At 45.4% G+C, this 26,310-nt stretch overlaps 1 protein-coding gene across 1 annotated transcript; it reads left to right on the top strand.

Annotated features, from left to right (window-relative positions):
* Positions 1-81: 81 nt before the first annotated feature.
* Positions 82-25,950, top strand: polr1a (RNA polymerase I subunit A). The gene is made up of 37 exons (XM_011618106.2): positions 82-306; positions 713-821; positions 910-1,005; positions 4,484-4,633; positions 4,730-4,840; positions 4,931-5,016; positions 5,105-5,193; positions 5,261-5,341; positions 5,439-5,547; positions 7,004-7,145; positions 7,331-7,492; positions 7,558-7,680; positions 8,138-8,365; positions 8,444-8,551; positions 8,682-8,828; positions 9,612-9,803; positions 10,157-10,306; positions 10,980-11,163; positions 11,241-11,323; positions 11,718-11,876; positions 12,631-12,729; positions 15,597-15,749; positions 15,847-15,929; positions 17,386-17,551; positions 18,576-18,699; positions 19,466-19,569; positions 19,641-19,840; positions 20,762-20,929; positions 21,316-21,451; positions 21,561-21,712; positions 21,779-21,908; positions 21,999-22,106; positions 22,435-22,689; positions 23,002-23,202; positions 23,495-23,612; positions 23,693-23,857; positions 25,405-25,950. Exons 1-37 carry the CDS (start codon positions 230-232, stop codon positions 25,506-25,508), a joined length of 5,052 nt encoding a protein of 1,683 aa, XP_011616408.1. The 5' UTR covers positions 82-229; the 3' UTR covers positions 25,509-25,950.
* Positions 25,951-26,310: the final 360 nt, after the last annotated feature.

The raw sequence follows: 26,310 nt of genomic DNA, 5'->3' as shown, positions 1-26,310 counted from the left end.
TGCCCACTACTGCCTCCAGTAGTCATCATGACATTTGTCCCCGCTGGCGTTCCGTAGATAACAGGAAGTGACGTATGCAACGAGAAGGCGGGGCTTTCCTCGACAATATGCGTTGACATACAGGAATCTCCCACGTGCGCGTGAACAGCATCATTGCGTCGCATGTGAACCAAACTGTGAGACATGTTATGAGTAAATAACAGCACAATCACGGGATAATCGTCTGAAAATGCTGTTCGGGAAAGATGTGCCGTGGCGGCGCCTGGAGAGCATGTCGTTCGGTGTTTACTCTGCCGAAGAGTTGAGGTGAGAGACGCCGCGACGTCTGCGGCTCCGCTGCAACATGGAAGTTTCAGCCCGCATGTTGGGAATGACTGCGAAGGGGACCAGAACAGAGTCGTGGGCTTGGACATGCTGGGGCTTCTGTAGTACACTTAATTCAGATGCCTATTCCGATTCTATTAATATGCTTGTTGCCTACTGCAAAGCAAAAACAACCCAAAAAGATTTTCCGTTGTGGAACCAATACTGAGTTAACTTATTGTTCACCTGTGAACCACATGTTAGTCTTGTTTGATATTTCTGTCTAAACACTGCAGTGTTTAATTATAATTAATATATTCCTTATGTTTGTTTTGATGCTTTTCATCCATCCCATAATTGAATGTCAATGTGTGGTGGTAAATCCTGAAGCTTGTCTTGCCCTGTCCAGGAAACTGAGCGTGAAAGCCATCACTAATGCCAGGTTCCTCGATGCAGTTGGAAATGTGGCCCCAAACAGCCTGTATGATCTGGCTCTAGGACCAGCAGATCACAAAGAGGTGAGTCGTCCCCCCCCCCCTGAAATCACGCAGGGTTTCCTCACAGCTGAGGAATGTCTCACGTCTTCCTGTGTCCTGCATCTGCCAGGTCTGTTCAACCTGCTATCAGGACTTCAACAACTGTCCAGGACACCTGGGACATGTGGAGCTTCCTCTTCCTGTGTACAACCCTCTCTTCTTTGATGTGAGTGGTCTTACAAATCAGCCCTCTCTCCTGCCTGATTTCCAGGAACTTTCATAACAGGCATTTATTTAGCTGGGTAAATGATAACAATATGCTGTTGGTATATAATACAATTAATAAAGTTGTGATATTAGGAGGAAAAACATTGAAATGTTGCCAGAGTCCAGATGTGCAGTGCCAGTGGTGGAAACACAGCTTTTGACTGGACGGGATGCCTGTTTGCTGCACAGGCTGAGGGGTGGTTGGGGGTGAGAGATGCTGCCTTCAAAGCAGGTCGATCTTCTCTTCCTCACATAAAGCTTCATTGCATCACGCGTGTTTCTGCAGTGTCACGCAGTCGCACATTTCAACATGCATGAGAAACTTCAGGGGTTTGCTGGCTTACGAGGTGGTGGTTAGACCTGGTGCTGGGCCCACAGGTGCCCATGAACCATCCCCTCATCTGGCTCAAGCCAGTCTAGTTTAGGATGAGTGGTTGTGACATGAGTTTAATTTAATTTGAAGTGTACTTTATCATTTAACTCTTGCAGTGACACCACAGGTGGCAGAACATTTTGACCTTGGTTTCATCTCGTAGACCCTCCCGATACAGTCCTTGTTGGGGTTGCCCAAGAGTCCTGGTGCCTGCCCTTAAGTCCTTACACATGACAAATAAATGGACTGAGTTTTTAAACCATTTTCGCTGTGGTCAGTATGGCTGTCTTGTTCATGGGGGACTGTTTCTGTGCGGTACCAAACAGATCTGATGAGATTGTCATATTGTTTGACGTGACAGTCAGTGTTAGTGCTTCCTCTAACCCACCACGCCGCTCCAGGGTGCTGATAGTCCAACGCGGCTGCTCCAAATATCCCCTTAAAGTTTTAACGTCGTGCAACAGCTCGTGGGTGTGGTTATTCACAAAGTAGCATCGTAGCACCGTGTCTGTGATATTGCTACCGCTAGATCTCTCGTACCTTGGCTCCAGTATCCAGACATGGAATCCCAAATGCTCGACGAGGGCCCATGGCTGGTCACCCATGGCAACATAGCTGACAGGAGCCTCTGGCAGTGGAGTCACACATGAGGCTGTGGGTGTTTTCTCCTGCTCAGTTGTCAGTGTTGTGAGCCAACTCCTTAGATTCTGCATTGTGCTGGGATTTCAAGTGTCAGGTGCTGGTTGGGCTGAGAGCAGATCCGGAGGAGATGGGATTATTCCTTAATAGAATGAGAGGCTGCTAGTGGTGAAGCTGATGTATGTCAAACCTGAGCAGTCATGATATTAACACCATCTAGAGTTTCTTCATGATAAAAGTCTTTACCTATACAAACAATATATTTTTATCCAAACAATGTGAGAATACCATTCAAACAAAGAAAATGGCAAATTTCCTGTGAACAATGATGGGTTGTGATTGTTTCTTTGGACTTCGGTACCTTTGGATCAGGATTTCCTACTCTGTCAGTAGGAGGATCCTTTCAGATACCAGCTTTCCAAACGAGTACGGTCCCTGAGCTGGTGGCTTGGTCAGGCTTACAGAGGGGGTCTGCAGCCAGAGCACCTGCTTCCTTATGTGACCCCCACCCTCTAGCTGAAATTCATGGATGAGTTCCACCATTTTACAAAAACAAAACTAAATAATTACATATGTTGATATTGTTTCCAGTGGAGAATCCTGATAAATGGTACAGTGGGACCTCTACTTACCTCTACTAATTTTCAGGTTACGAAACGTCTCAACGGGAAAATATTTCCTCTTGTTACAAAAGAAATGTCAGGATACGAAAGGAAAAAATACGCTACCGCTGCTACTCGCAGCTCGCGGAGTTTAGTGAACGTAAACATGCTTGTAGCTGCTCTGCCATTGGCTATCGCCGAGCATTTTCCTGTCATCCCATTGGCTAGGAGGGACGTCAATATGTACATGTTTGTGTGTACAGTGATCCCTCGTTTATCGCGGGAGTTGCGTTCCAAAAATAACACGCGAAAAGTGAAATCCGTGAAGTAGTCAGCTTTATTTTTTTTATTATTTTACAATGCAATACTGTACTATAGAATGAAACCAAAAATCAAAACCTGTTTTAAAGCCCAAAATTTGTTTAAAACAATAATTTTAATATAGTAATACAATGTTGGAAACATTGTCACTGGCGTATTTCAGTCCCAGCTGTGCCTCTTCGTCCTGACTCCGCTCCGCTGTAGCGTCTATTTCTACTGAGGGCGCAGGAGTCTTTCTCCGAGAGAAGAACATTGTTATGGGTAGTTGTTGGCGCTCTTTCTTTTTCTGAGCAAGAAGATTTTTATAAACGGATATGCCAACTTTCGATTATATTTGAGAACTGCAATGAACGACTCGCAAAAAAAATCCGTGAAGCAGCGAAGCCGTGAAAGATGAAACGCGATATAGCGAGGGATCACTGTATCCCAACGTCGCCTTTGTTTAACTTTTATTTATTGTGGGTGTTCGTATGTTTGTCCATTAGATGGTGGTGTTACCACAAGTGTTAACGTTTGTTGCTAGTAATGACGGCAAATGTAAGATTAGCCTGTAGAAAAGTTCATTTTGTTCCTGGAGAAGCCTTGCACTGAATTCCTACATTTATTGTGCAGTAATCTAATTGTAACATGTATTTGTTACATGTTTTGATGCATTTTTATGATTTATAAAAAAAATTATGTCCGAATATTTGGGGGCTTGGAACGGATTAGGGCATTTACATGGAAAATGTGTCTCTACTTACATAATTTTCAGGTTACGAAACAACTTCTGGAACCAATTAATTTCGTAAGTAGAGGTCCCACTGTATTAGGATTTGAGGCAGCTCTAAAGGGTTCTCCCTTTCTTTGAGGCTGTTGGACCAGTTGGGGGAGTGCTGGTAAAACAACAGGGTGCTTGCTACCCTTGTAGCACATTTGGTGAGGAATGGTGCTCCCGTGCAGCCAGACAGCCACATTCACTCATCTTCCTTTCATCTCTTCTGAATGCCAGTATAGGCTGGTCCAGTTGGATTTCTGTTAGAGATGTTTCACCTCAGTTCCTCATTACTTGGTTGGAATCGCAGGGTTCTGGTCTTGCACAGCAGACACTCACAGCAGCAACAATGTAAAGCTGCCCGCAAGTGATGCAATTTTAGAATCCCACCTACTGACATTTGCGAGCAATAGAAGGAATATGGTAGCACCATAATTTATACGCGTGTCCAGGTTAGCCAGGGGGCCACTCAGGGTTACTCAGGCCACCCAGGGGACTTTGTTGATATGACTATCCAGTAGAGATGAAGAAAAACTGGCTGTTTACTGCTCTCTTTAATGTTGTCTGAAAGCTCTCCCTACTGATTCTCCGATTTTTGCCAAGTATCAAATGGATCGAAAGGCATTTCAACACGATAGCTCCTGATCGACTCAGTAATTCAGAAAGCTTCGGTTTCTCCGTCAAAAATCATTTTCTCGAAGACGCTCCCCGTTACACTCATGTTGATAACGTTCCTTCCTTTGTTCAGAAACTGTACCTGTTGCTGCGTGGTTCCTGTCTGGTGTGCCACTCACTAACGTGTCCTCGGGCCGCCCTCCACCTGCTGCTGAACCAGCTGAAGTTGCTGGACCATGGAGCAATTCAAGAGGTCTACCAGATAGAGCAGTTTCTCAACCAGGTCTGCTCTTAATGGTGAAGAATAAAAGAGGGGATCCTTTCTGATGTCAGTAAATGTTACATTAACATTTTGCCTCACTGTCTGTTTGTGTGGTAGCACCTGGAGGAGAACCCCAAAGCCACTGGAGATGAGATTGAAAAGATTTTAAAAGACTTTACGGCATCTGTACTTGCAATGACCTGTAAAGATGCAGAAGACTCCAAACCGGTGAGTACAGGCTCCTTTGGACCAGCTAAGGATGCAGTTATAGTCTAGAACAGTGAAATGGTCATGTCAATTGCACCTTGTTTTTTCCAGGTTAAACACACTGTTGAAAAAAGAAGCTCTTTGATAAATGACTTTTGGAAGATTCAAATGAAGACAAGGAAGTGTCCTCACTGCAGGTCTCTTCAGAAATAAAAAAATAAACATTTAAGAGTGACTAAACAAAGCCCAAATCCTGATGAGTGCTGTTCATATTCCTGTGTTCAGGAGTGGAAGACATGTGGTGCGTCGTGAACACAATAGTAAGCTGATTGTGACGTTGCCAGGAGGAGAGTCAGTGGGCAGCCAAATGGATGGTGAGCAGTGGTTTAAGCAGCATCTCTTGTTTAGGAGCATTAAACATCCAATGCTTTTGTCTTGCAGACGACATGATGGCTGGCAAGAGATTTTACATGACTGCAAGTGTTGCTCGAGAGCACACCAACAAACTGTGGGAGAATGAAGGTACTACCACATTATGTTCACCTTCTTCATGCTTGTCTGTGAGAGGAGTTCTTATTATCATACATTCTTCTTCTTCATCTCTTAATTGTCATTATAGGCTTTTTTTTGAAGTGCCTTTTTTCTGGAGTAGAGGAAATGCCGTCACAGCAGGGAGATCGATGTTCTGACCTGTTTTTCCTGGAAATGCTGGTGGTTCCACCATGCAGGTACAGCTTAGACACAAGTCTGGAAGCAATGGAGTTAAATGCTGAGCTGCACTTTCTAAACAGCTCTGCAACATAATCCACTCGCCATTGTCCACATTGGAGAGGGTCTCAGGGAATCGGAAGCCTGTGGTGTTGTCTGTAGGTCTTTCTGGCCAGGGTGCAAACTGTAGTAGGTCAACGATCATGGGCAGTGTGGACATGATTAACGTGCTGATGAGTCTCTTGCAATGTTTCATCACCACTGAGGTGAGGGCAATGGGCCTGAAGTCAATGGGATTGCTGGGTTCTTTGGTTGAGGGACCAAGTGGATTTCAATCAATCACTCAAACTTTATGTATATAGCGTTTGCTGCAATCAAAATTGTTTCTAGGTGCTTTAGAGAATCCCAGGGCCTGACCCCCAACAAGCAACAGTGGCAAGGAAAAACTCCCCTTTAACAGGAAGAAACCTTGAGCAGGACCGTGCTTGTGTAGGGGGACCCTCCTGCTGATGGCCGGCTGGGTAAAGAGAGGAGAGGGGGGAGGACAGGTAGAGGAGAGAATACGTCAGGGAAATACATTAATTATAACAAATTGCTGGTGTAAGAGTAGAGTGGGTCAGCGAGATCAGATGTCAGTGTACAGCTATGAAGGTGGCTATACCTGTACCATGGATACAGAGAGAGAGAGGAGGGGAGAGGAAGCCAGGACCCATTGGGGTGACAGAGGCCTGTCAGATGATCATGTTTCTGATTCATAACTAAGATATTAACCTAATAATTAGACAACCCTCTAAATATGATAATTATGTCTAGGATAATAACTGGAACTACAGAATTAGTGATAATAAGCTTTTTCAAAGAGGTAGGTTTGAAGTCTAATCTTAAAAGTAGAGATGGAGTCAGCCTCCTGTACCTGGACAGGGAGCTGGTTCCACAGCAGGGACTTGTTGAAGAAGGTGGGACTCACACTGTGTTTCAGTGAGAAGTGAATGTCTGTAAAGAGCTGGTCAGGACTCGGTCTCAAAGCCCCATCACGGTTAGCGCCTCCTCCCTGGATGTTGGCTTCCTGGCTGATGGGGAAGTCCACCGTGTCACCTCCCTCACCATGGATGGTCCCGCCTGAGTGTTTAGACTGGAAGAAGACGGCTTCTGACTCTCTGAGGAGGGGTTGTTCATAATGGCCCGTTCCATCTGGAACTGAGAATGATGTCAAAAAAACAGATGGCCACGTCTATGAGAGCTATTCATGTGTTAGTTCTTGATAAATCCCCAACTGTGACGAAGCTGCGTCACGCTCGTTAGCCTGATCGGAGTTGATAGCCTCGTGTAGCTGGATAATGTTTCATCTGTATCTACCTGAGGGGGGGGGGGGGGGGTTCAGACAGGCTGGTGATGACCAAAATATTTATTTTGTAAAAATATGTATTATGAAGCTAATGGTTGTATTCTTTTTCCCAACCATGGCTCTTCTGTCAGGTATCGTCCCGTCAATCGCCTGGGCGACCAGATGTTCACCAATGGTCAAACTGTCAACATGCAGGCTGTCATGAAAGACTGTGGGACCATTCGCAAACTCATGGCTTTGATAGCTGAAGAGAAAACTGCTGTGGAAACGGAGGTGATGGTTGTGTTTTAAATAAATGAACCATGTAAGAGCCACACATGTTGACAGAAGCCGAGAAAGAGTATAAGATGACCCCCAGTTTGTGGCGCTTAGTCTGGCCATGATGTTGGCTGATGCTGTCGGAGCAAATACATTTGTTGTCCAGCTTCTATAAAACCATCCTGTGCTGATTTCCTCAGGCTCCACATCAGGAAGACCAGACCTTCCTGTCCAGCATCCATGGGCTGACATTAACTGATAAATTATACAATATCTGGATCCGGCTACAGACACACGTTAACATCGTGTTTGACAGCGACATGGACAAAATGATGATGGAGAAATACCCTGGAATCAGGCAGGTGTGTATTAGCATGTGGAGCCAGCCCTTCCTTTCCATTGCTTTGTCTTACCTCCTTTCTTTCAGATTCTAGAGAAGAAGGATGGATTATTCCGCAAACATATGATGGGAAAACGAGTGGACTTTGCTGCAAGATCTGTTATCTGCCCAGACATGTACATCGGAACCAACGAGATAGGAATACCTCTGGTACATCCCATTTGCTTCAAGGCCTCATGTCCACGATAATTGTCATTCACGCAGGTAGGAGCTGTAGCAGAACATGGAGCGGAACTAGCTGCTTCAGCTCTTATGTGAGAGCCTTCTGTAGTTCTGAAGACACCCAGGCGTCTTCACAAGACCCCTGCAACAGAAAAGCCATGAGTTAGTCATGTTAGATGCACATGTCTGCAGGCTCTACAGCCTTGTTAAAGAGCCAAAACACGGACCAAGGAAAACTGAACTGAATGTTATAATGTAGGGAAAAATAAAACATGCTGTAGGTCCAATATACAACTTTGCTAAAGCACCATTTTATGACAGCATGTTTGGGTAGCAGTCTATAACTGTAACACATCACCATCAAACTCCGGGCAGTGCGTGTGTTTAAGATTTGAAATCCTTCTACTAATCTGTAAAAACGATGGTAACATCTGTCCCTCCCCAGGTTTTTGCTACTAAACTAACCTATCCTCAACCTGTCACTCCCTGGAATGTGAAAGAGCTCCGCCAGGCTGTCCTGAATGGGCCCAATGTCCACCCTGGTGCATCCATGGTGATTCACGAGGATGGTCGGAAGACCATTCTGTCAGCAACCAATACGGCACAAAGAACAGCCGTGGCAAAGCAGCTCCTGACTCCCTGTCCCGAGCCTCATAAAATGCCTATCAAAGTTGTAAGTCCAACACACCCTCAAGCTAAGTTTTATTAGATTCTTGGAGCAGCAGCACTGAACTCCTCCTTACCTGTCCAGGTAAATCGGCATATAAAGAATGGAGATGTTCTGTTACTGAACAGACAGCCGACCCTTCACAGACCCTCCATACAAGCTCACTGTGCAAGAATCCTACCAGGAGAGAAGGTACCATGTCTGCTGGGGGTCCATTTTGACTATTCACAGCTATAATTTCTTCAGGCCACCACTTGAGAACTCTTTCCTCTTTTATTATGATAATTGTAGCATTTAGAATTCTTTCATCTTTGTATCACAGGTGCTGAGGATGCACTATGCCAACTGTAAGGCATATAATGCCGATTTTGATGGAGATGAAATGAATGCACACTTTCCCCAAAGTGAGCTAGCAAGAGCAGAGGCGTACACGCTCGTGAGCACTGACCATCAGTACCTTGTCCCAAAGGTGGGTACCACACGCCCTGCATTTGTTCCTACATTATATCTTTGCACAGTTAATCTGCTCTAACCCTCCAGCATCATGTTAGAGTACATGTAGGCTGGATGTAATGCCTTACTTTAAAATTTCTAGTAGGATTTTAGCATCTTCACACTATACTGGGCCTGTCTCTATTCCACCTGCCTCAGGCCGGGACATGGCTGCTCAGCCTCCACTCGGTGTCATTACAGCAGCCATGACCCCTGTCACAGCAAAAAGAAGAGACTGTCCAATGTTCTGGATGATGTCACCCTGTCCTGGAAAGCCAGGCCTTATTCCCTCTCGGACAGGGGTAGGCAGTTACTTTTTACAGGGGCCACATGAGAACCTGAGTCAGGTCACATGGCCACACCAACGAGTCAGCAGGGGATTATCCATGAAAAGTCCCACAATAATGATTGGTATGAGGTCCAGCTGTCTCATTTCTGGTCTCAAGCAGCATCCTCTGGACACACATTGTAATGCCACTGTTTGGCTCTGATATGAGCCTCTCGTTAGTCTGGGAGCAGAGGTGGAAGAGGAGAAGCAATGGGGATGATTCAGCAGCCAGGTCCGTGTCCACTTACAGCCTGTAGCCTCCTGACAAAGCTGTCTGGCTGTGGTGCACCTCTCTAGCTCTCTGTTGTGATCTGACCCCCCTAAAACAAGCCACAGCAAAAAGATGAACATCTGGATGGGAGACCACTTCAGTTTCAGATGCACTCTTCTGTGTTAATTTTTTGATGATCTAACTATTTCCTCCTCCAACAGGATGGTAAACCTTTAGCAGGGCTGATTCAGGATCACATGGTGTCTGGAACCAGAATGACATTGAGAGGCTGTTTCTTCACTAGAGCTCAGTACACTGAGTTGGTCTACAGAGGTCTCACCGACAAGCAAGGCCGCATCAAACTACTGCCGCCCGCCATCTTCAAACCGCAGCAAATGTGGACCGGAAAGCAGGTGATTACTGCACGTCCGTGTGTGTGTGTACATATTACTGTTTTAGATCATTGCTATGATGGTAATCACATCACATCCATAAGTGGTTCCATTCCAGTGCTGATGTGTATATGGAAGAGGAATGGAATGGAACCACTTATGGAGCAAATGTGGACCGGAAAGCAGGTGATTACTACACGTCCGTGTGTGTGTGTACATATTACTGTATTAGATCATTGCTATGATGGTAATCACATCACATCACATCCATAAGTGGTTCCATTCCAGTGCTGATGTGTCACATGTTATCAATATCTGTGATGCAATAATACGTCTGTTCTGCATGAAGAGCTTGTATTGATGTTGCCTTGCAGTTGGTGTCGACGCTCCTGTTGAATGTGATCCCACACAATGCCATCCCTTTAAACTTGGTTGGAAAGTCCAAAATCCCCAGTAAAGCCTGGATTCAGGTTCCACCACGTTCTGCTCCAGGCTATAACCCTGACAACATGTGCGACTCGCAGGTACACACACGGTGCATGGAGGACCTGTCTTTCATCAAGTTGTGTTAAGTCACAGCCTCATGCTTAAAATAAACATTTCAAACGGCTCTCTTTGCTCAGTAGTTCAGGAAAACCAAGTGAAAACAGACTTATGTTTTTCTAAAGCTAGATAAAAAAAATAACACACCGCTGAAGGGTCACCCTCCAACAATGCAGAGAACACACAGACAAGCTAACACAGGACTGTCTTAATGTGCTTGAGAAGCCAACAAAGCCTCCCACGGGATGTGCTGGGATGTGCTGCAGTATCAAGGCTGTCTTTTAATAAATGCTTGTTTTGAGTGTAGTCTGGGAGGAAAATGTTTAAAATTTTAGAATACCGGTAGTGCCACAAAAAATGTGAGAAAAGCGAATTGGTGTGAAATCTGCACTCTGCTTCCTATTGCTCCTCCTCAGCCTCATTATTTAAAGCATTAATACAAACGTGCTGTACTGACAGCTGAGAGAAGCTACCCCACATTGACAAGGCTCATTGATGTGTGGCAACGCCCCTTAACACCCACAGCACCAGTTAGCGTAGCAGAATAATGACAGCATATTTGCTTTTACTCAAATCTTGTAAAATACAAATGATTTTACATTGAAAGCATCAAAAGCAGTTTAAAAGCATTTGCATGTGCTGCTCTGAGTGCAGGTGGTGATTTGTGAGGGGGAGCTGCTGGTAGGAGTCCTGGACAAAGCTCACTACGGCTCCTCGGCCTATGGGTTAGTCCACTGCTGTTATGAGCTGTATGGAGGAGAGACCAGTGGGAACCTGCTCAGCTGTCTGGCACGACTCTTCACGGCCTACCTGCAGCTCTTCAGAGGATTCACTCTGGGTTAGGAGCTCAAGCCACCACCGGTTTGACTGACGGTAGCACGTTTGATTTACGGAATAATGTTCTTTTTTGTGTAGGTGTGGAGGACATCTTGGTGAAACCCAACGCAAACAGGAGGAGGAAGAAAATTATTCAACAGTCGCTGAAGATTGGCACCAAGGTCAGTGATGGCAGCAGTAATTTTGATTAATTATGCAGTAATAATGATTGTTAATTTAATATCCACAGGGTGTTTTTCCATCAGTCTGTCAAGCACCTTCAATTCCTCAATTATTAACTGTGATGCTGGATAAATTCAGATCAGTCATGATTAATGGCCCTTTGTTTTAATTGTGTTTCACTTTGTTGGGCCATGAGAGGAGATCTACATATAATTGAAATGTATTTATTAACTTAATCAGATATGTTATGCTGACCTTAGGCTCGTTTTGTGTTACGCTGTTAACTCACAGGCTCATGGTCAGGTTGGCTGTCAAAGGTGCTCCCATAGTCCTGTGACGGTGCTTTTTGATTGTTACTTTAAATATTCTGCTCATTTCCTCTTCATCTTTCAGGCTTTAAAGGCAACCTTTAACCTGCCCTCCTGTATGGATCAGGCTGAGGTTCAGGGTCGCTGGCAGGACGCTCACCTTAACCCAGACCAGAGAGATTTTATCATGGTTGACCACAAGTTCAAGGAAGTGGCTAATCAAGTCAACAATGACATCAACAAGGTGATCTGAAGACGCATGCTCCTTCATCCTGATCACATATGCATTCGTTCAAGTATGCTCAAATGGAAATGTACTTTTCAGCCTTTCTCGTATGTCGTGTATAGGAGTGAGTTCTGAGGGGTGGTAGGTGAGAAGCATGGAGTGTTGGGGAACCATCCCAAAACCTTTGAGCCTAAAGGAGAGGGGACTGTACTCTGTTACATTCTCTTCATGTAATAACATTAGAAGCATATTGGACAATCAATACACAATCTCATCAGTGAGCAAACAACTCTTGTTAGAAATCTCTTATCTGCTCAGATAAATGTTAAATGTCCATCCTACTTGACACGGTCCATCAAGGTCTGTGCCAGAGGTTATATTGGAAACAAGGAAAGCAAAATCTGGATGCTGGAGAACAGACTGTATTAAACTCGTTGCTGCTTCAATCCTTTGCAGATATGTGTTACTGTCGGCTCCACCTGCCTCAGTGGGCCTTCGGCATGTTGTTGACCTCTTATTCCAATGACAAGGCCACAGTCTGCCATGAGCCTTCTTTTTTTTTTAGAAATCTCACTGTCATTTGTGCCACATTGTGTAGGAACATAGAATGTACCTGCAGACCAAGCGCTCTTGACATGCAGCGCCACACCTGAACATATCCTAAAAACATGGACATAACATGTTCCTGCTGGACTCTACATTGTTTTATAACCAGAGGGAATTTACATTTGCAAGGAGATGTTTATATTGAAGACTCAAATATCTGTCACAGGTATGCATGCCAGTGGGTCTCCACACCTCGTTCCCTGACAACAACCTTCAGCTGATGGTCCAGTCGGGAGCTAAGGGATCATCTGTAAACACCATGCAGGTATACATCCTTGCTTGTGCTTTGTTATAAACCTGCATCATTAATAATTAATTATCATCAAAGATAATGGTTCACTGATTGGATCCAGGTGTGTTAGATCCCCTCAGCTCAGCACCCTTCTGAGATGGGGGAAAAAAGAGCAGATTTGTAAATCGGTCTCATAAAATATCCTATGATATTCATTTAGCACTCTGGTTAATAATAACCTTCATAACGAGAACCGAAATGACGACTTTAACAGAGAGCTTGACAGTGATTCTGAATTCAGCATCAAACAGACAGCAGGTATGTTTTAGAAGACATTTATAACAAGAATAAAGGGAAACATAGAATCTCTCTACACATTACTAATACACTGGGGTGTCTGTCTGAACCCTGCCCCTGCTCACACCATTTGCTGACTTAGGTCACGCGCATAGGTGAAATGTGATAAGGAGTATGAAAGGCTGGGTTTAGCTTAGCTTTCTTTAGCTAGACTAGGGCCCAGCTGGTGTTCCCAGTCCTGGAGGGAGAAACGATCACTCCAGCGTGTTGCTCTTTCAGCTGTTGATCCTGGTGTGGAGCCAAGCTGGGAAAAGTTATAAATCCAGTTAAAAAGCAGACTTTGTTGTGTGGTCCTGGAGGTGGAGGAAGACTGGTCGCTCCTTTGAGGTGGCTTGTTAGCAGCTTGCTGCTGGATGGCTCCTGTTGCCTAGAAGAGTAGGCGCATTATCTTGCAGGATCTTGATCTTTCCTCTGCTTGCTCTCTCGTCACTGCGGTGAGGAAGGGGAGTGTAGCTGCTTTTGTTAGCAGGCTGCCTGAGCTGAGTAGCTGCAGCTCCACAGCTGGGGGTCCTGAGGAGTGGTGGAGATGAGAGAGAGGACGAAGGCTGACCAGAGCCTTTATATGACCTGATGACCTCAGAGTAACCTGCAACAGTCCACCAGAGGCATCTGCTGGCTCAGGTTTCCACACCTTGTGGATTGTTGGACATTTGGGGTTCTGGTGCGCCCCTTTGTCTCCAAGACAAAGAGCCATGTGATCACCTTGGCCTCCATTGCTCACCCACAGGTCCAGATCTTAACAGTGGGAACCTGATAGTGTATTTTGTGGTAGGGCACAGGTCCACCAACCTTCCCTGTAATAGGCCCATCTTGGAGCCAGTGTTTCTCCTGATCTTGTCCTTAACTGACCAATTAATGAGATTGGAAGACACACAACCTCTAGGAAGGGTCAAAGTGGCCTGTTCTTGACCTCTGGCCTATACTTAAAGTGTTTCTGCCAGTGTATTTCCTGCTCCCCACCCTGTGGGATATCCAGGATCACAGTGCACTATTGTCAGGTAAAAAGAAACATGTTTGTTTAGACCTACACACTGACTGAGGAAATCATCTGTCACACGGGGTCTAGAGACTCGCATCGAGTGTCTGTGCTAGACTGACTAAATTTTGATTGTCATGCAAACTTTCTCCATCTCACTCACTCGTCTACCTTATTTGTGCATGTTCACTGCCATCGTTTAGCAGGATTTCATCCTCGTATCCTTTGAAGTCTGTAGTCTTTCACACCACACACCAATTGTTCTGGGACATTCGTTCATATGTGGAAGAGCAGCAACTCTACTCTGAACTCCTCCTGGGTGCCAGAGCAGCTCTCCCTGTCCCTAAGGGTCTTTAAGCTCCTTGACCATGACAGACCATGTATCAACTGCAGAACTGCGGCCGGTGCAATCTCACCTCGCACCTGGACCTGCTGAGTCCAAAAGGGGGTCCAAAGGGTACAAAGCACCTTTTCTTTTCATTCAAAAAAGTTCCTCCAGGCTTCAAAACATAACAGAACGGCTATGAGAGAGCATCTCTTCATTGTTTCACATTAAGCACTAAAACGCACGGGGAAGCGGCCTTCAGTTATTATGGTCCCCGACTGTGGAACAGCCTGCCGGAGAACCTCAGGGCCGCAGAGACTGTTGAGATTTTTAAAAAGAGGCTCAAGACACACCTTTTTAATCAAGCCTTTAATTGATTTTCTGATTATTTTCAATTTATTTTATGTCTTATCCTTATTTTACTTGACACTTTTACTGTTTTACTCCCTCAGTTCTTAGTCTCTCAGTTTTTAGTCTTTACACCTTTCATCTCATTTACTGTTTTAGTCTGTTTTAGTCTTAGTACTGTTTTACTCCCTCAGTTCGTATTCTCAGTTTTTAGTCTTTACACCTTTTATCCCATTTACTGTTTTAGTCTGTTGTAGTCTTAGTACTGTTTTACTACTCCAATTCTTAGTTCCTCAGCTTTTAGCTTTTATACCTTTTATCCCATTTACTGTTTCAGTCCTTCAGTTTTTAGCTCCAGTGTCTCCTCATGGTGTTTCCTCATGGGGGCCTGCCAGGCTGGGGGATGTTTCCGGTCTACCGCTGGAGGTGCTGTCCCATTGTCGACCCTGGACTGGGTGGTTAGGGGGCTCTGTGCTTTGGTGTGGAGCCTCCGGTCTGTCCGGTCGGGGTGGTCTTTGTGGCGGTACCACCTGTGGTCACGGACCGTGACCTCCCTCGGCCTGGTGGGCCTCCAAAGGTGGCGTCTCCTTCGCTTCAGGTCTCGGTGCCCAGCCATGTCTCAGCTTGCCTCAGCTTGTTTATGTGTGTGGGTGTGTGTGTAAGTGTGTTGTATGCATGTGTGTGTGTCTGTCCTTTTCTTAATTCTGTTGTTCTCTTTGCTGTTTTTATCCTTTGTGAGGCACTTTGTGCTACCTAGTGTATGAAAAGTGCCATATAAATAAAGATTGATATTGATATTGATATTAAATAAACATCTGAGATTATCTTATATTCTGGATGAGGGGCTTTTGATGAAGTTCTACTGACTTTTTATCTTGTGAACTGTTGTTACAGATTTCCTGCCTATTGGGTCAGATCGAGTTAGAGGGTCGCCGACCTCCACTGATGCCTTCTGGGAAATCTTTGCCCTGTTTCCAACCATATGATCCTGCGCCGGGTGCAGGTGGCTTTGTTTCAGGAAGGTTCCTCACTGGCATCAAACCACAGGTACCATTAGATGTATACTTATGCAGCAGTAGATGGATTTTTGGTGTTGTTTTTTGTGTTATTGGATTCCACTGAATAAAGACTTGTCTGTATGCAGGAGTTCTTTTTCCACTGTATGGCTGGTAGAGAAGGATTGGTTGACACAGCTGTGAAGACGTCCAGATCGGGATACCTACAGAGGTATGGTCTCACACATATGGTACATATGGTACCTACATGTCCTGGTGCGGCTGTAGCATGCCCGTATCTGCTCCATGACCTGCGGGTGCAGCAGCCATTCCCCTTATATTGGCGCACTCCTGGACAGCAGGTCGCACCTGTATCCTTGGGACATGAGTCGCCTTTAGGGACATAAAGCGCACATTGCTCCAGTGGAGCTCTTAACACTCTTTTATCACAAAGCCCAAGTCTACAAGGTGTTTCGTGACCATGACCATTTAAATCATATTTACCAGATAGATACCAGTTTGCTCATGTCCGTGGCGTTCCCTCTTCATACAGTAGGGTTAGCCATGGAGTTCCACAAGGTTCTCTACTTGGACCAATCCTTTTCACCTTGTACACACTTGCCTTATGAAGCATTATTCAGCAGCATGGAATAAATTTTCATTGTTATGCTGATGACACTCAGCTTTATTTATCCATGAAACCAGAGGAGACAGAGAAGTTAGTGAAGCTTCAGACCTGTCTTAAAGACATAAAGTCTTGGATGTTCTCAAATTGCCTTCTCCTTAATTCAGGAAAAACTGAGGTCATGGTGTTTGGTCCTGAACCTCTCAGGCATAGATTAGATCACATGATCACTCTAGATGGTATCTCATTTACATCTAGTCTCTCTGTGAGGAATCTCTCCTTTAACTCACACATTAAAATAATCTCTAGAAGTGCATTTTTTCACCTGAGGAACATCACAAAGATCAGGAAGCTACTGATGCAGCATGATGCTGAAAAGTTAGTCCATGCATTTGTTACTTCCAGGCTGGACTATTGCAATTCTTTATTATCAGGGTGTCCAAACAACTCTTTAAGAAGCCTCCAGTTGATCCAAGATGCTGCAGCCAGAGTTCTGACAGGTATTGACAAAAGAGATCACATAACTCCTGTAATGGCGTCTCTTCATTGGCTGCCCGTTAAATTTAGAATAATTTTTAAAACCCTTCTCAGAGGCCTAGCTCCATCCTACCTGGAGGAGCTAGTGATACCTTATCAGCCCAATAGACCGCTCCGCTCTCAGAATGCTGGTCTACTTGTGGTTCCCAGAGTTTCTAGGGGAAGAATGGGGGGCCGAGCATTTAGCTACCAGGCCCCCCTGCTATGGAACCAGCTCCCTGTCCAGGTACGGGAGGCTGACTCCATCGCCACTTTTAAGATCAGACTTAAAACGTACCTCTTTGAAAAAGCTTATTGTTACTAATTCTGTAGTTCCAGTTACTATCATAGACAGATTATCATACTTAGGGGGTCGTCTAATCGTTAGGTTAACATCTTAGCTATGCTGTTATAGGCCAAGGCTGCCGGGGTCCAGAAACATGATCACCTGACAGGCCTCTGTCACCCCACTGGGAAATGGTCTCCTCTCCTCCACTCCCCTCCCCTCCCCTGTTAACAACAAAGTCCTGTAAACTTCTTGTTTTAGGTGTGTCATTAAGCATCTGGAAGGTCTGGTGGTTCAGTATGATCTAACGGTGAGGGACAGCGACGGCTCTGTCATCCAGTTCTTGTATGGTGAAGATGGTCTGGACGTCCCCAAAACTCAGTTTCTGCAGCCAAAGCAGTTCCCCTTCATCGAGGAAAACTATCAGGTAAGACTGCTGATATCAAAGCCATGTAAATAACCATGATGCAATTGTTTTATCAGAAGGGTTAGTGAAGTTTGTTGGGACTTTTTCAAGAACCTTTGATGTGAGAAGCAAGAGGAACTTTTAAAAGTGCATGACCAAGTCCCTGCTCTGGTGTAGGTACTTGGAGAGCCCCCTGAAAAACTCCTGGGTGTGTTCCAGAGGAGGAGCATTAGCCTAGCAGAGAAAGATAACCTCCATGTACACGAACACACAACCCAAAAACTAAGCTTTTCTGTTCTCTATTTGAAAAGTACCACATCACAACAGGTGCTGTTAAATAGTTACTAGCACACTGATACACGGATGTAGCTTGCAGCCATGGATCAGAACTAAGAAAGAAGACAGAGCTGTAGGAGTCATCTACTCTTAGAACATTACACCACAGCTTCTCTCATTGCCTCCTCCTTCCTTGTTTTTGTTTCCTCTATTATTTTTGCTTTTGGCAGCTCGTCCACATACAGAACAAAATATTTGACACTAATATTATGGAACTGACAGTCCTGTAGCATCTGCAGCCAGTACATGCATTTAGCGGGATTTCCTGCCCGAAAGCTTGGTGGTTATTCAGCGCAAGTATCATCTTGGACGTCCGTACTGGGTGGCCACTGATGATGTTTCTCAAGAGTGTGAGAGCACAAGGACTGAGAAAGGACTGAGGACGTGTGTTGAGAAACGGCCAGTGACCCTGGACCCTGTGTGTGTCTATGGTCTGGACAGACTCCATCCTCTTTGTTGCCTCGAGATGCAGGTGTTCAGAAATCCTGTTCTTATCCTGATATATTTGGCTCCAAAACTGTTAACCCAAATTTACATGTGCTGACTCCCTTAGAGCTGTGCGTGGGTGTGTTTGTGTGTCTGGCCTGACTTGAAACTAAAGGATGGACTGCTCCAGCTGCCCCCAGCTCCCTTCCCCAACATGCCAGCAGATGCTCCGGGGGGGTGCCAAGGACTGTTGAGTACTTATATTTATCCCTGTTCCTATTAGGTCATCAAGAAGTCCCAGAATCTGGATGAAGTCCTGAGACGTTTGGACTCTCAGGCTGCCGAGAAACATTTTGCCTCCATCCAGCGCTGGAGAAAAAAGAGGGAGCTGACGAATCCTCGAAGAGGTAGATCCCAAAAATCACCCCAGGCCTCAGAAGTTCAATTTTTTTAAGGACTCATTTGATCTTTTTCTACAAGCCTCTCTGGGATAGGTGCCCCACTAGTTAATGACAGATAGTTTGCCCTTTGCTCAGTTTAAATAACACGTGATTCTGTCTAACCTTATGCTCCTCCCTCTGCTGCCCACTTTGACCCATCAAGAGGTACCACAGAGAAACATCAGTCCCCATCTCATCCTGATGATTGACTGGTTGTTTATCTGTTTGGGGAGAGAACTCAGCCACGTGTTAAAGCCCCCCATTTAGCAGTGATTCCTCTAACCTTGTTTAAACAACTGTCTTCTCTGGCTGATCATTCAGGTTGCCGTCCTGCAATGAGCAGGGTTTTATCTGCTGGTCTTTGGAATAATCAAATCATTAGATTTCCCTTCATCGCTTGTATAAATGTGCTACAACAAGATCGATATCTTCAATTAGGTTTTTTTTGTAGCAGATTTCCATACAAACTGCAAAAACATTAAGGTACAGAAAATCATTTCTATTAGTAACAAAATATTGTCCCCTCACACTATTGAAGTGTCACATCTGTGTTCCATCAGAGAATGATTTGGCTAAGACAGCAAATTCATCACCAAATCATGCAGAATTCCTTGAACTTTATGACTGTTGATGTTTCTGCGAATAGCAGGATGAATTAATGACGGCAGGATTGTCATGAGGAAGCAATGCCCCTTTGTTAAATGCTACTTTAGCTTGTTTCCTTGTGCATCAGGAGCCTTCCTCCTCTTTTCCAAGAAGATGTTGCCCAAAGTAAAGCAGAGAAGCCAAAGTGCAGAAGCTGACAGTGTGAATGGCAGAAGTGCTGTTGTGCAGCAGGTAAGCTACATGCAACATCAGTTGTTGCTGGAGTTTCTATATTTTCCAGAGTTGTGATGGACTCTTGTCAGATCTTGCAGCAGTGGTACTCGCTGGAAGAATGCAGCAGATCTAAATACAGCAGGAAGACAGCGGCCTGTCCTGAGCCCACTCTCAGTCTCTTTAGACCTGATGTCTGCTTTGGATCAGTGTCTGAGACCTTTCACAGCATCACTGACAGATACCTTCAGGAGCGAGGCCAGCCGAGGGAGGATGTTCTGGATGCTCACAGGTGCTCTTCACTCCTGCTTTATCGCTCTGCAGTCAGCCTAAACAACAGTGTTGACTAACTGATCACTTAGGCCTTCCTTTCTGCTTCAGCTCTGTGTAACTAAAGCAAATCATATACCCTCATTTCCTGTGGATCAGGGAGTCACTCATGGACAAAGACCAGTGCACAGTATTGAACATGAGCTAACAGCATTTAATGCCACTAATGAATTCCTTTATTGTGAGAACAATCACCTGGAGTTTGCCCTGTTGGCTGCGGAACACTCCTCACCACGGTTTTAGGAGTATGTCCTTCCCACACGGGTAGAGTCCTGAGGACTGGGTAGAGACAAAGTGTTGAGGTATGTGACAAACAGGTCACAGCCAGCTGCAGCTCCACAGCTGGGGATCCCAGGGGTGGTCTAGATGAGGTGGAGGAGGATGAGCAGAGCCTTTATATGACCTGATAATCTCAGAGTCACCTGCCACAGTCCCTTTGTCTCCAAGACAATGAGCCATGTGGTCAACTGGGTTATGAACGGTGAGCCTCTGTTTCTCACCCACAGGTCCAGGTCCCAACAGAGACGTACGTCTCCAGAGCCCAGGTTCACAATGTCTGATTAACTCGCCCAAATTGTAATGCTAAAATAGATTATTAGCTCATCCGCATTGGTCTTTTTATATCTACTCTATTAGCCAGTTGCCTCCCGGGCCATTTCGAGCCTGTCGCCTGGTCTCTCACTCCTCCTTCCACCATGGTGCACTGAAATGATGAAAAAAAAAGGAAAATCACTCAAAGAACAACCAGATGAACTTTCACAGTTGACTTAAGGTGTGGTGTCAGTGTGAAGATGGCTCGTTCATGATCACGTGTTTCCGTGAGCTGTCTGACTCCAGCCGTTGAGGGAGCACATCGAAATTGACTGTTTGTGTTTGTGTTCAGCCTCCAACAGTTGCTCAACTATAAGTGGCAGCGAGCGCTTTGTGAAGCAGGTGAAGCTGTGGGTCTGTTGGCAGCTCAGTCCATTGGTGAGCCCTCCACCCAGATGACCCTGAACACCTTTCACTTTGCTGGCAGAGGAGAGATGAATGTGACTCTAGGAATACCTCGGTAACGCCAGCACACACGTGTCACCCAAACACACACGGCTCTCTCGTCTACTGCTGCTCCAGCAGGACTGGCCCAGTGGCTGCTGACACTACCTCCTGCAGCCTCCACCTGTTCTCTTTTCTTCTTTCAGCTCTAAGCATGTGTTTGGGTCGAAAGCATGAGCTTGACCTTCATACGTAATGATGCAGTGAGAGGGTTTAGGAGCTACACTGTGGAGATGTTTGTAGGAAGACAGTGTTAAAGATTTGGCCCAGGATACATTTACATGGTCTCTACAAGTCTTAGAATATTTAGAATCTGAGAAGTGGAGGCTTAGAAGCTGCATTGTGGCCTGTTTTGTCTTTATTAGCATTCAGCATGAAGTTTTCTTGTTTCCACGTGTTCAGTCTGAGGGAGATTCTGATGGTGGCCAGCTCCAACATTAAAACGCCCATGATGAGCGTCCCAGTGCTGAACAGCAAGGAGGCCCTGAAGAAGGCCAAGACTCTCCAGAAGAAGTTCAGCAGGGTTTGTCTGACAGAGGTAATCACCTGCCCCATGTTTCAGGGATTCAGCAGTAATAACTCAGGAGATTAGTAGTATCTCTGGTGTAACAGGGTGTGTTTGTGTGTGTATGTGTGCGCGAGAACAGGTGCTGCACAAGATTGATGTCGTTGAGACGTTGCAGATTGAAAATCAGCGGTTACGGACGTTCCGAATCACCTTCCACTTCCTGCATCCGGAGCGCTACTCTGATGATAAACTCTTGTCACCGCAGCAGATCTTGTCCTACATGGAGAGCAGGTGTGTGTGCAGGAGTGTGCCCTCGTACTTAACATGATAGCAATCTGTCATTATTGTGTTGGGCAGGTTTTTCTCTCTTCTCATGGAAGTGATAAAGAAGCGACATGCTAAGCTAGCCTCCATTGCTGTGGAGACCAGAAAGGCCACTACAAGAGACAAGGATCAGGATGGTGACGTAGCAGCTGGCTCCACGCCGGTACCTGGACAAACACATTTGGTCAACATCTGCTTGTGTCTCATCTGTTGTGAGCTTGACTACAAAAAGTTGTACTTTATTTAACTGAAGGCAGGTGACCGGGAGAGCGAGGAGGAGCAGGAGGTCGTGGATGACTTGGGGAATGAAGGAGATGCCGATGCTTCTGACGCAAAACAGAAAGAAAAACGGGCAGAAGAGGTAAAATGAAAATAGCAGTGAGATGTAAATGTTAAAATAAGATGACGACTGAAAGTTTTCAGACGACAAAATAAATTATTTTTGATGGAACATGCTGAGCAGCGGCTGCTGTGGGCTCACAGAACACGGCTGCTGCTCTTCACTCTGCTGATCTGTGTCTTTTATCATTGTAGAACTCTGTAATTCAATAGATGAGGTCCCATAATCCTGTTGGTTATTGATTACTTTAAGCCCGATCCACTGAGCTGATGATGAGAAGTTTCCACTGTAATATTAGGGAAACCTCTGGAAAAATGAAGCACCATCATGGACAACCATGTGTCTGCAGGTTGACTATGAAAGTGAAGAAGAGACAGACGAGGAGGACAAAGAGGATCAGGGGGAGTTGGAGGAGGAGAGCACGGAGCAGAACGATCTGCAGGAGGTTCGGCCAGAGACAGCAGAAGCTACTGGTGTGAGAGGAAGAAGAGACGGGAGGAAGGAGGAAGAGAGTTCTCATCAGATGAGGGTCAATGCTGTCCTTCAGGTCAGCCCCGCCATCCAGAGATACTCCTTCGATCAAGAGCACCAGCTCTGGTGTGAGGTGCGTCTCACAGCGTTCCCTCAGCTTATGAAGACGCGCTGTTATTTGACACCCGAAAGAGACTCTACAAATCATCGTGACTTCAGAATTCTGATATTGAGCAGAGATGTGGAACAGCAGGAGAAGGGTTTCAGTTTCACCAAAGTGCTGCAGCAGGCTAATGAGACCAGGGAACAAGTTTGGGTTTTGGTTTTAATCCCACACCTAGCGCTGTATCACACAGGCTTTTTCCATTTAGTCAGTATCGATTGGAGCTGTAGAAGACAACCTGAGGCCCACCTCATCCTCTTGAAAATGTTTTCTCTATTGTAGCTGGACTTGGTGTTGCCTGTCAACAAGGTGCACTTGGATTTGACGTCACTCTTGACAACACTGGCCCAGAACGCTGTCGTCATGGAGACCAGGGGACTCACACGCTGTTTGCTCAGTGAAACCACCACCAAGACTGGGCAGAAGGAGACGGTCCTCAACACAGAGGGCATCAATGTCCACGAGCTTCTCCAGCACTCTGACGTAAGGAGCTGGTCAAACATGTGGGTCACACCTGCTCTAAACATCAGCCACAGATGTCTGACGTTTGAGCAGGACTGTCACCACCCGTCTTCATAGCTTTAACTGTGGCACTTGCATGTGAGACTGGCTGAATCCTGGGTTCTCTGGTGTTCCACACTCAGATGAACACGCTTGATGTCATATGTCATAAGTGCTCAGTGTGAAGCTGAAGGTTCCAAACCTCAGTCCTCTCAGTTCATGAGGCTGTATTCACTTTTTGTGCGTTCATTGTTTCGTTTGTGTGTTTCTGTAGGTGCTGGACGTAAACAGGCTTTACTCAAACGAGGTGCACACGATGGCAACCACATACGGAATTGAAGTGGCTTTGAAAGTGATCGAGAAGGAGATCAAAGATGTGTTTGCTGTCTACGGTACGTAAAAGAAATCTAGTTTAGAACATAGTTTCAAGGTAAACAGATCCGGTGAATCACCTGTATGTGTGCTCACGCAGGCATTGAGGTGGACCCCAGGCATCTGTCCCTCGTGGCTGACTACATGTGCTTTGAAGGCATCTATAAGCCACTAAACCGTCACGCCATCTGCTCCAACTCCTCCCCCCTCCAGCAGATGACCTTTGAGACCAGCTATAGATTCATCAAGCAGGCCACCATGTTGGGTAAGGACTGATGTGAAGGGCTGACAGAAAATACTGGAGGATGTTGCTGTTGTAGCTGCTGTAGCTGTAGCTGCTGCTGCTGTAGCTGCTGCTACTGCCTTGCTGCTGCTGTCATTCGAAGCGATAGTTTTATTTTACTTCCACCCTCTGGCCACTTCATGAGGGCCATCTGTTCAGTTGTTGACAAACATCTAACGAGCCAATCACAGCTCAGCTCGGCTCCATGAGGTTTGTGGACATGGTCAAGACAACCTGCTCAAGTCCAAACCAGTATGAGAATCGAGAAGAAAGAGATTGTGTGACTTTGAACACGGCTGGTGGTTGGTGGCATACGGAGCTGGTCTCAGTATTTCGGAAAGGGCTGATCTGGCATTTTAACCAAGAACCATCTGCAGGCTCTCCAGAGATGGAAATATTCAGGGAGCAGCAGTGGTGTAGATGAAGGTGTCTTGTTGATGTGAGAGGTCAGAGGAGACTGGGCAGACTGGTTCAGATTGTAGCAGAGCAGGTAGTAGAGGCAGCACTAAATTATCCACTGCTCACAACCAGCGAATGAAGAACATCAACTCTGAATTACCTTCAAGAAGATGGGCTACAGACGTGTGCATGTGTGTATCTGATTGTTCGAGTGACAATCCTTTCTGCACCTCAAACACTCTGTCCTCTAAACAACTCTTGAGCAGCAGCAGCAGTAGTAGTAGCAGAGCAGCAGTAGAAGCAGCAGCAGCAGTGATCATAGCCACTAGTAGCAGCAGCAGCAGCATTAGTAGCAGCAATAGCGGCGGCAGCAGCAATGATCATAGCCAGTAGTAGCAGCAGCAACAGCATCATTAGTAGCAGCAGCAGCAGTAATCATAGCCAGTAGTAGCAGCAATAACAGCAGCATCAGCAGTGATCATAGCCAGTAGTAGCAACAGTAGCAGCAGCATTAGCAGCAGCAGCAGTGATCATAGCCAGTAGTAGCAACAGTAGCAGCAGCAGTAGTAGCAGTAGCAGTGATCATAGCCAGTAGTAGCAGCAGCATTAGCAGCAGTGATCATAGCCAGTAGTAGCAACAGTAGTAGCAGTAGTAGCAGCAGCAGTGATCATAGCCAGTAGTAGCAGCAGCATTAGCAGCAGTGATCATAGCCAGTTGCAGGACATACCCGAGGATGTGCTGATCAGTTATCAGTCCCTTCTTATGGCCAACTACAACTGATGAGATACATACCAGAAAAAATACAATATGCTTGAGTGGACTTGTTGGGGTTTTTCTTGAAGAGAAGGTTTCTTCAGTTCTTCTGGAGAGAAGGTGAAACATCATCACAAAAAACCCAAACAAGCCCAGTCGACACAGAGATCTTACTTTGGATAACTATGACCTGGATGATTGAGAATCTACACAGACACTATGCATGAGCCATGGTGGTAAAATTAAGCGCTGTGCCTGTTTTCTCGATTATTGCTACATGAATGTTGGTGATGGATTAGTGCGTTCAGGAACTGTTGGACAGGGCTAGGTCATGTACTCAGTGCTTTTGTTCCTACATGTTTTCCTTCTCTTCCAGGGTCACATGACAGGCTGGTGTCCCCATCAGCCAGTTTGGTGGTGGGAAAGGTGGTCAAAGGGGGAACTGGCCTCTTTGAACTGAAACAGCCTCTGCAGTCCTGAGGCACCACTTGGCTGATTTTTCCTGTGGGGAACCAGAGTTCCAGATGCTAAAACGAGCATCATTTGGGATGTTTGATTTTTGATTCTGCAGAAGCTTAGTGTGTTTTCAGTTCTACTCCAGATATATTTTGAATAATGCTTTTGTGAATGCATTGTCAGAGATATTTACTTGTTATGACGTTTAATGTTAAGAATGTTAAAAGACAGATTTTCAAATAAATTGGAATATTTAATTGGGCTATGGGATATTCATTGGGATGTCTTGTAAATTGGTGAAAAATAAAATAATTAGCCTTTCACTGTATGATAGATTGGAAGGATGCAGGCAAAGTGCTAGCAACTCTTTACCTGACCATGAAATTTGAACTTGCATTTCTTCATGTATTTGCGTGGATAACAAAACTAAAACAAATAAACTAAAACGATTTTTTTTTTTCTAAAAGTGGACGGAGCCTCGATCTGTCCGAAGTTGAAAATGTCTTTTCCAATAATTAATATATTTTTTAAAAATCTCTTGTCAAACTGTGCTTTGGCAAATTACCCATTTTATATTTCAGTGTAAATATGTATACATAAAACAGATGATTAGACAGATGACTGCTGGTTCTGCTGGACCTCAGTGCTGCTTTTGATACAGTTGATCACAGCATCCTGTTACAGAGACTGGAACATGTGATTGGGATTAAAGGGACAGCACTAGACTGGTTTAGATCATACTTATCTGATAGATACCAGTTTGCCCATGTCCATGGTGTTCCCTCCTCATACAGTAGGGTTAGCCATGGAGTTCCTCAAGGTTCTG

Source organism: Takifugu rubripes, chromosome 14 (assembly GCF_901000725.2).
Source record: "Takifugu rubripes chromosome 14, fTakRub1.2, whole genome shotgun sequence".
Taxonomy (NCBI): Eukaryota; Metazoa; Chordata; class Actinopteri; order Tetraodontiformes; family Tetraodontidae; genus Takifugu; species Takifugu rubripes.
Note: the sequence above shows the minus strand (reverse complement) of the source record. Positions and strands in the feature narration are given on the sequence as shown.

Bases quoted from the DNA above. Each gene is read 5' to 3' on its own strand.
- polr1a (XM_011618106.2), top strand. From the start codon at position 230: ATGCTGTTCGGGAAAGATGTGCCGTGGCGGCGCCTGGAGAGCATGTCG. The intron at 11,324-11,717 runs GTCAGTGATGGC...TTCATCTTTCAG, and splicing joins CGCTGAAGATTGGCACCAAG to GCTTTAAAGGCAACCTTTAA. The intron at 19,841-20,761 runs GTGCTCTTCACT...GTTTGTGTTCAG, and splicing joins GATGTTCTGGATGCTCACAG to CCTCCAACAGTTGCTCAACT.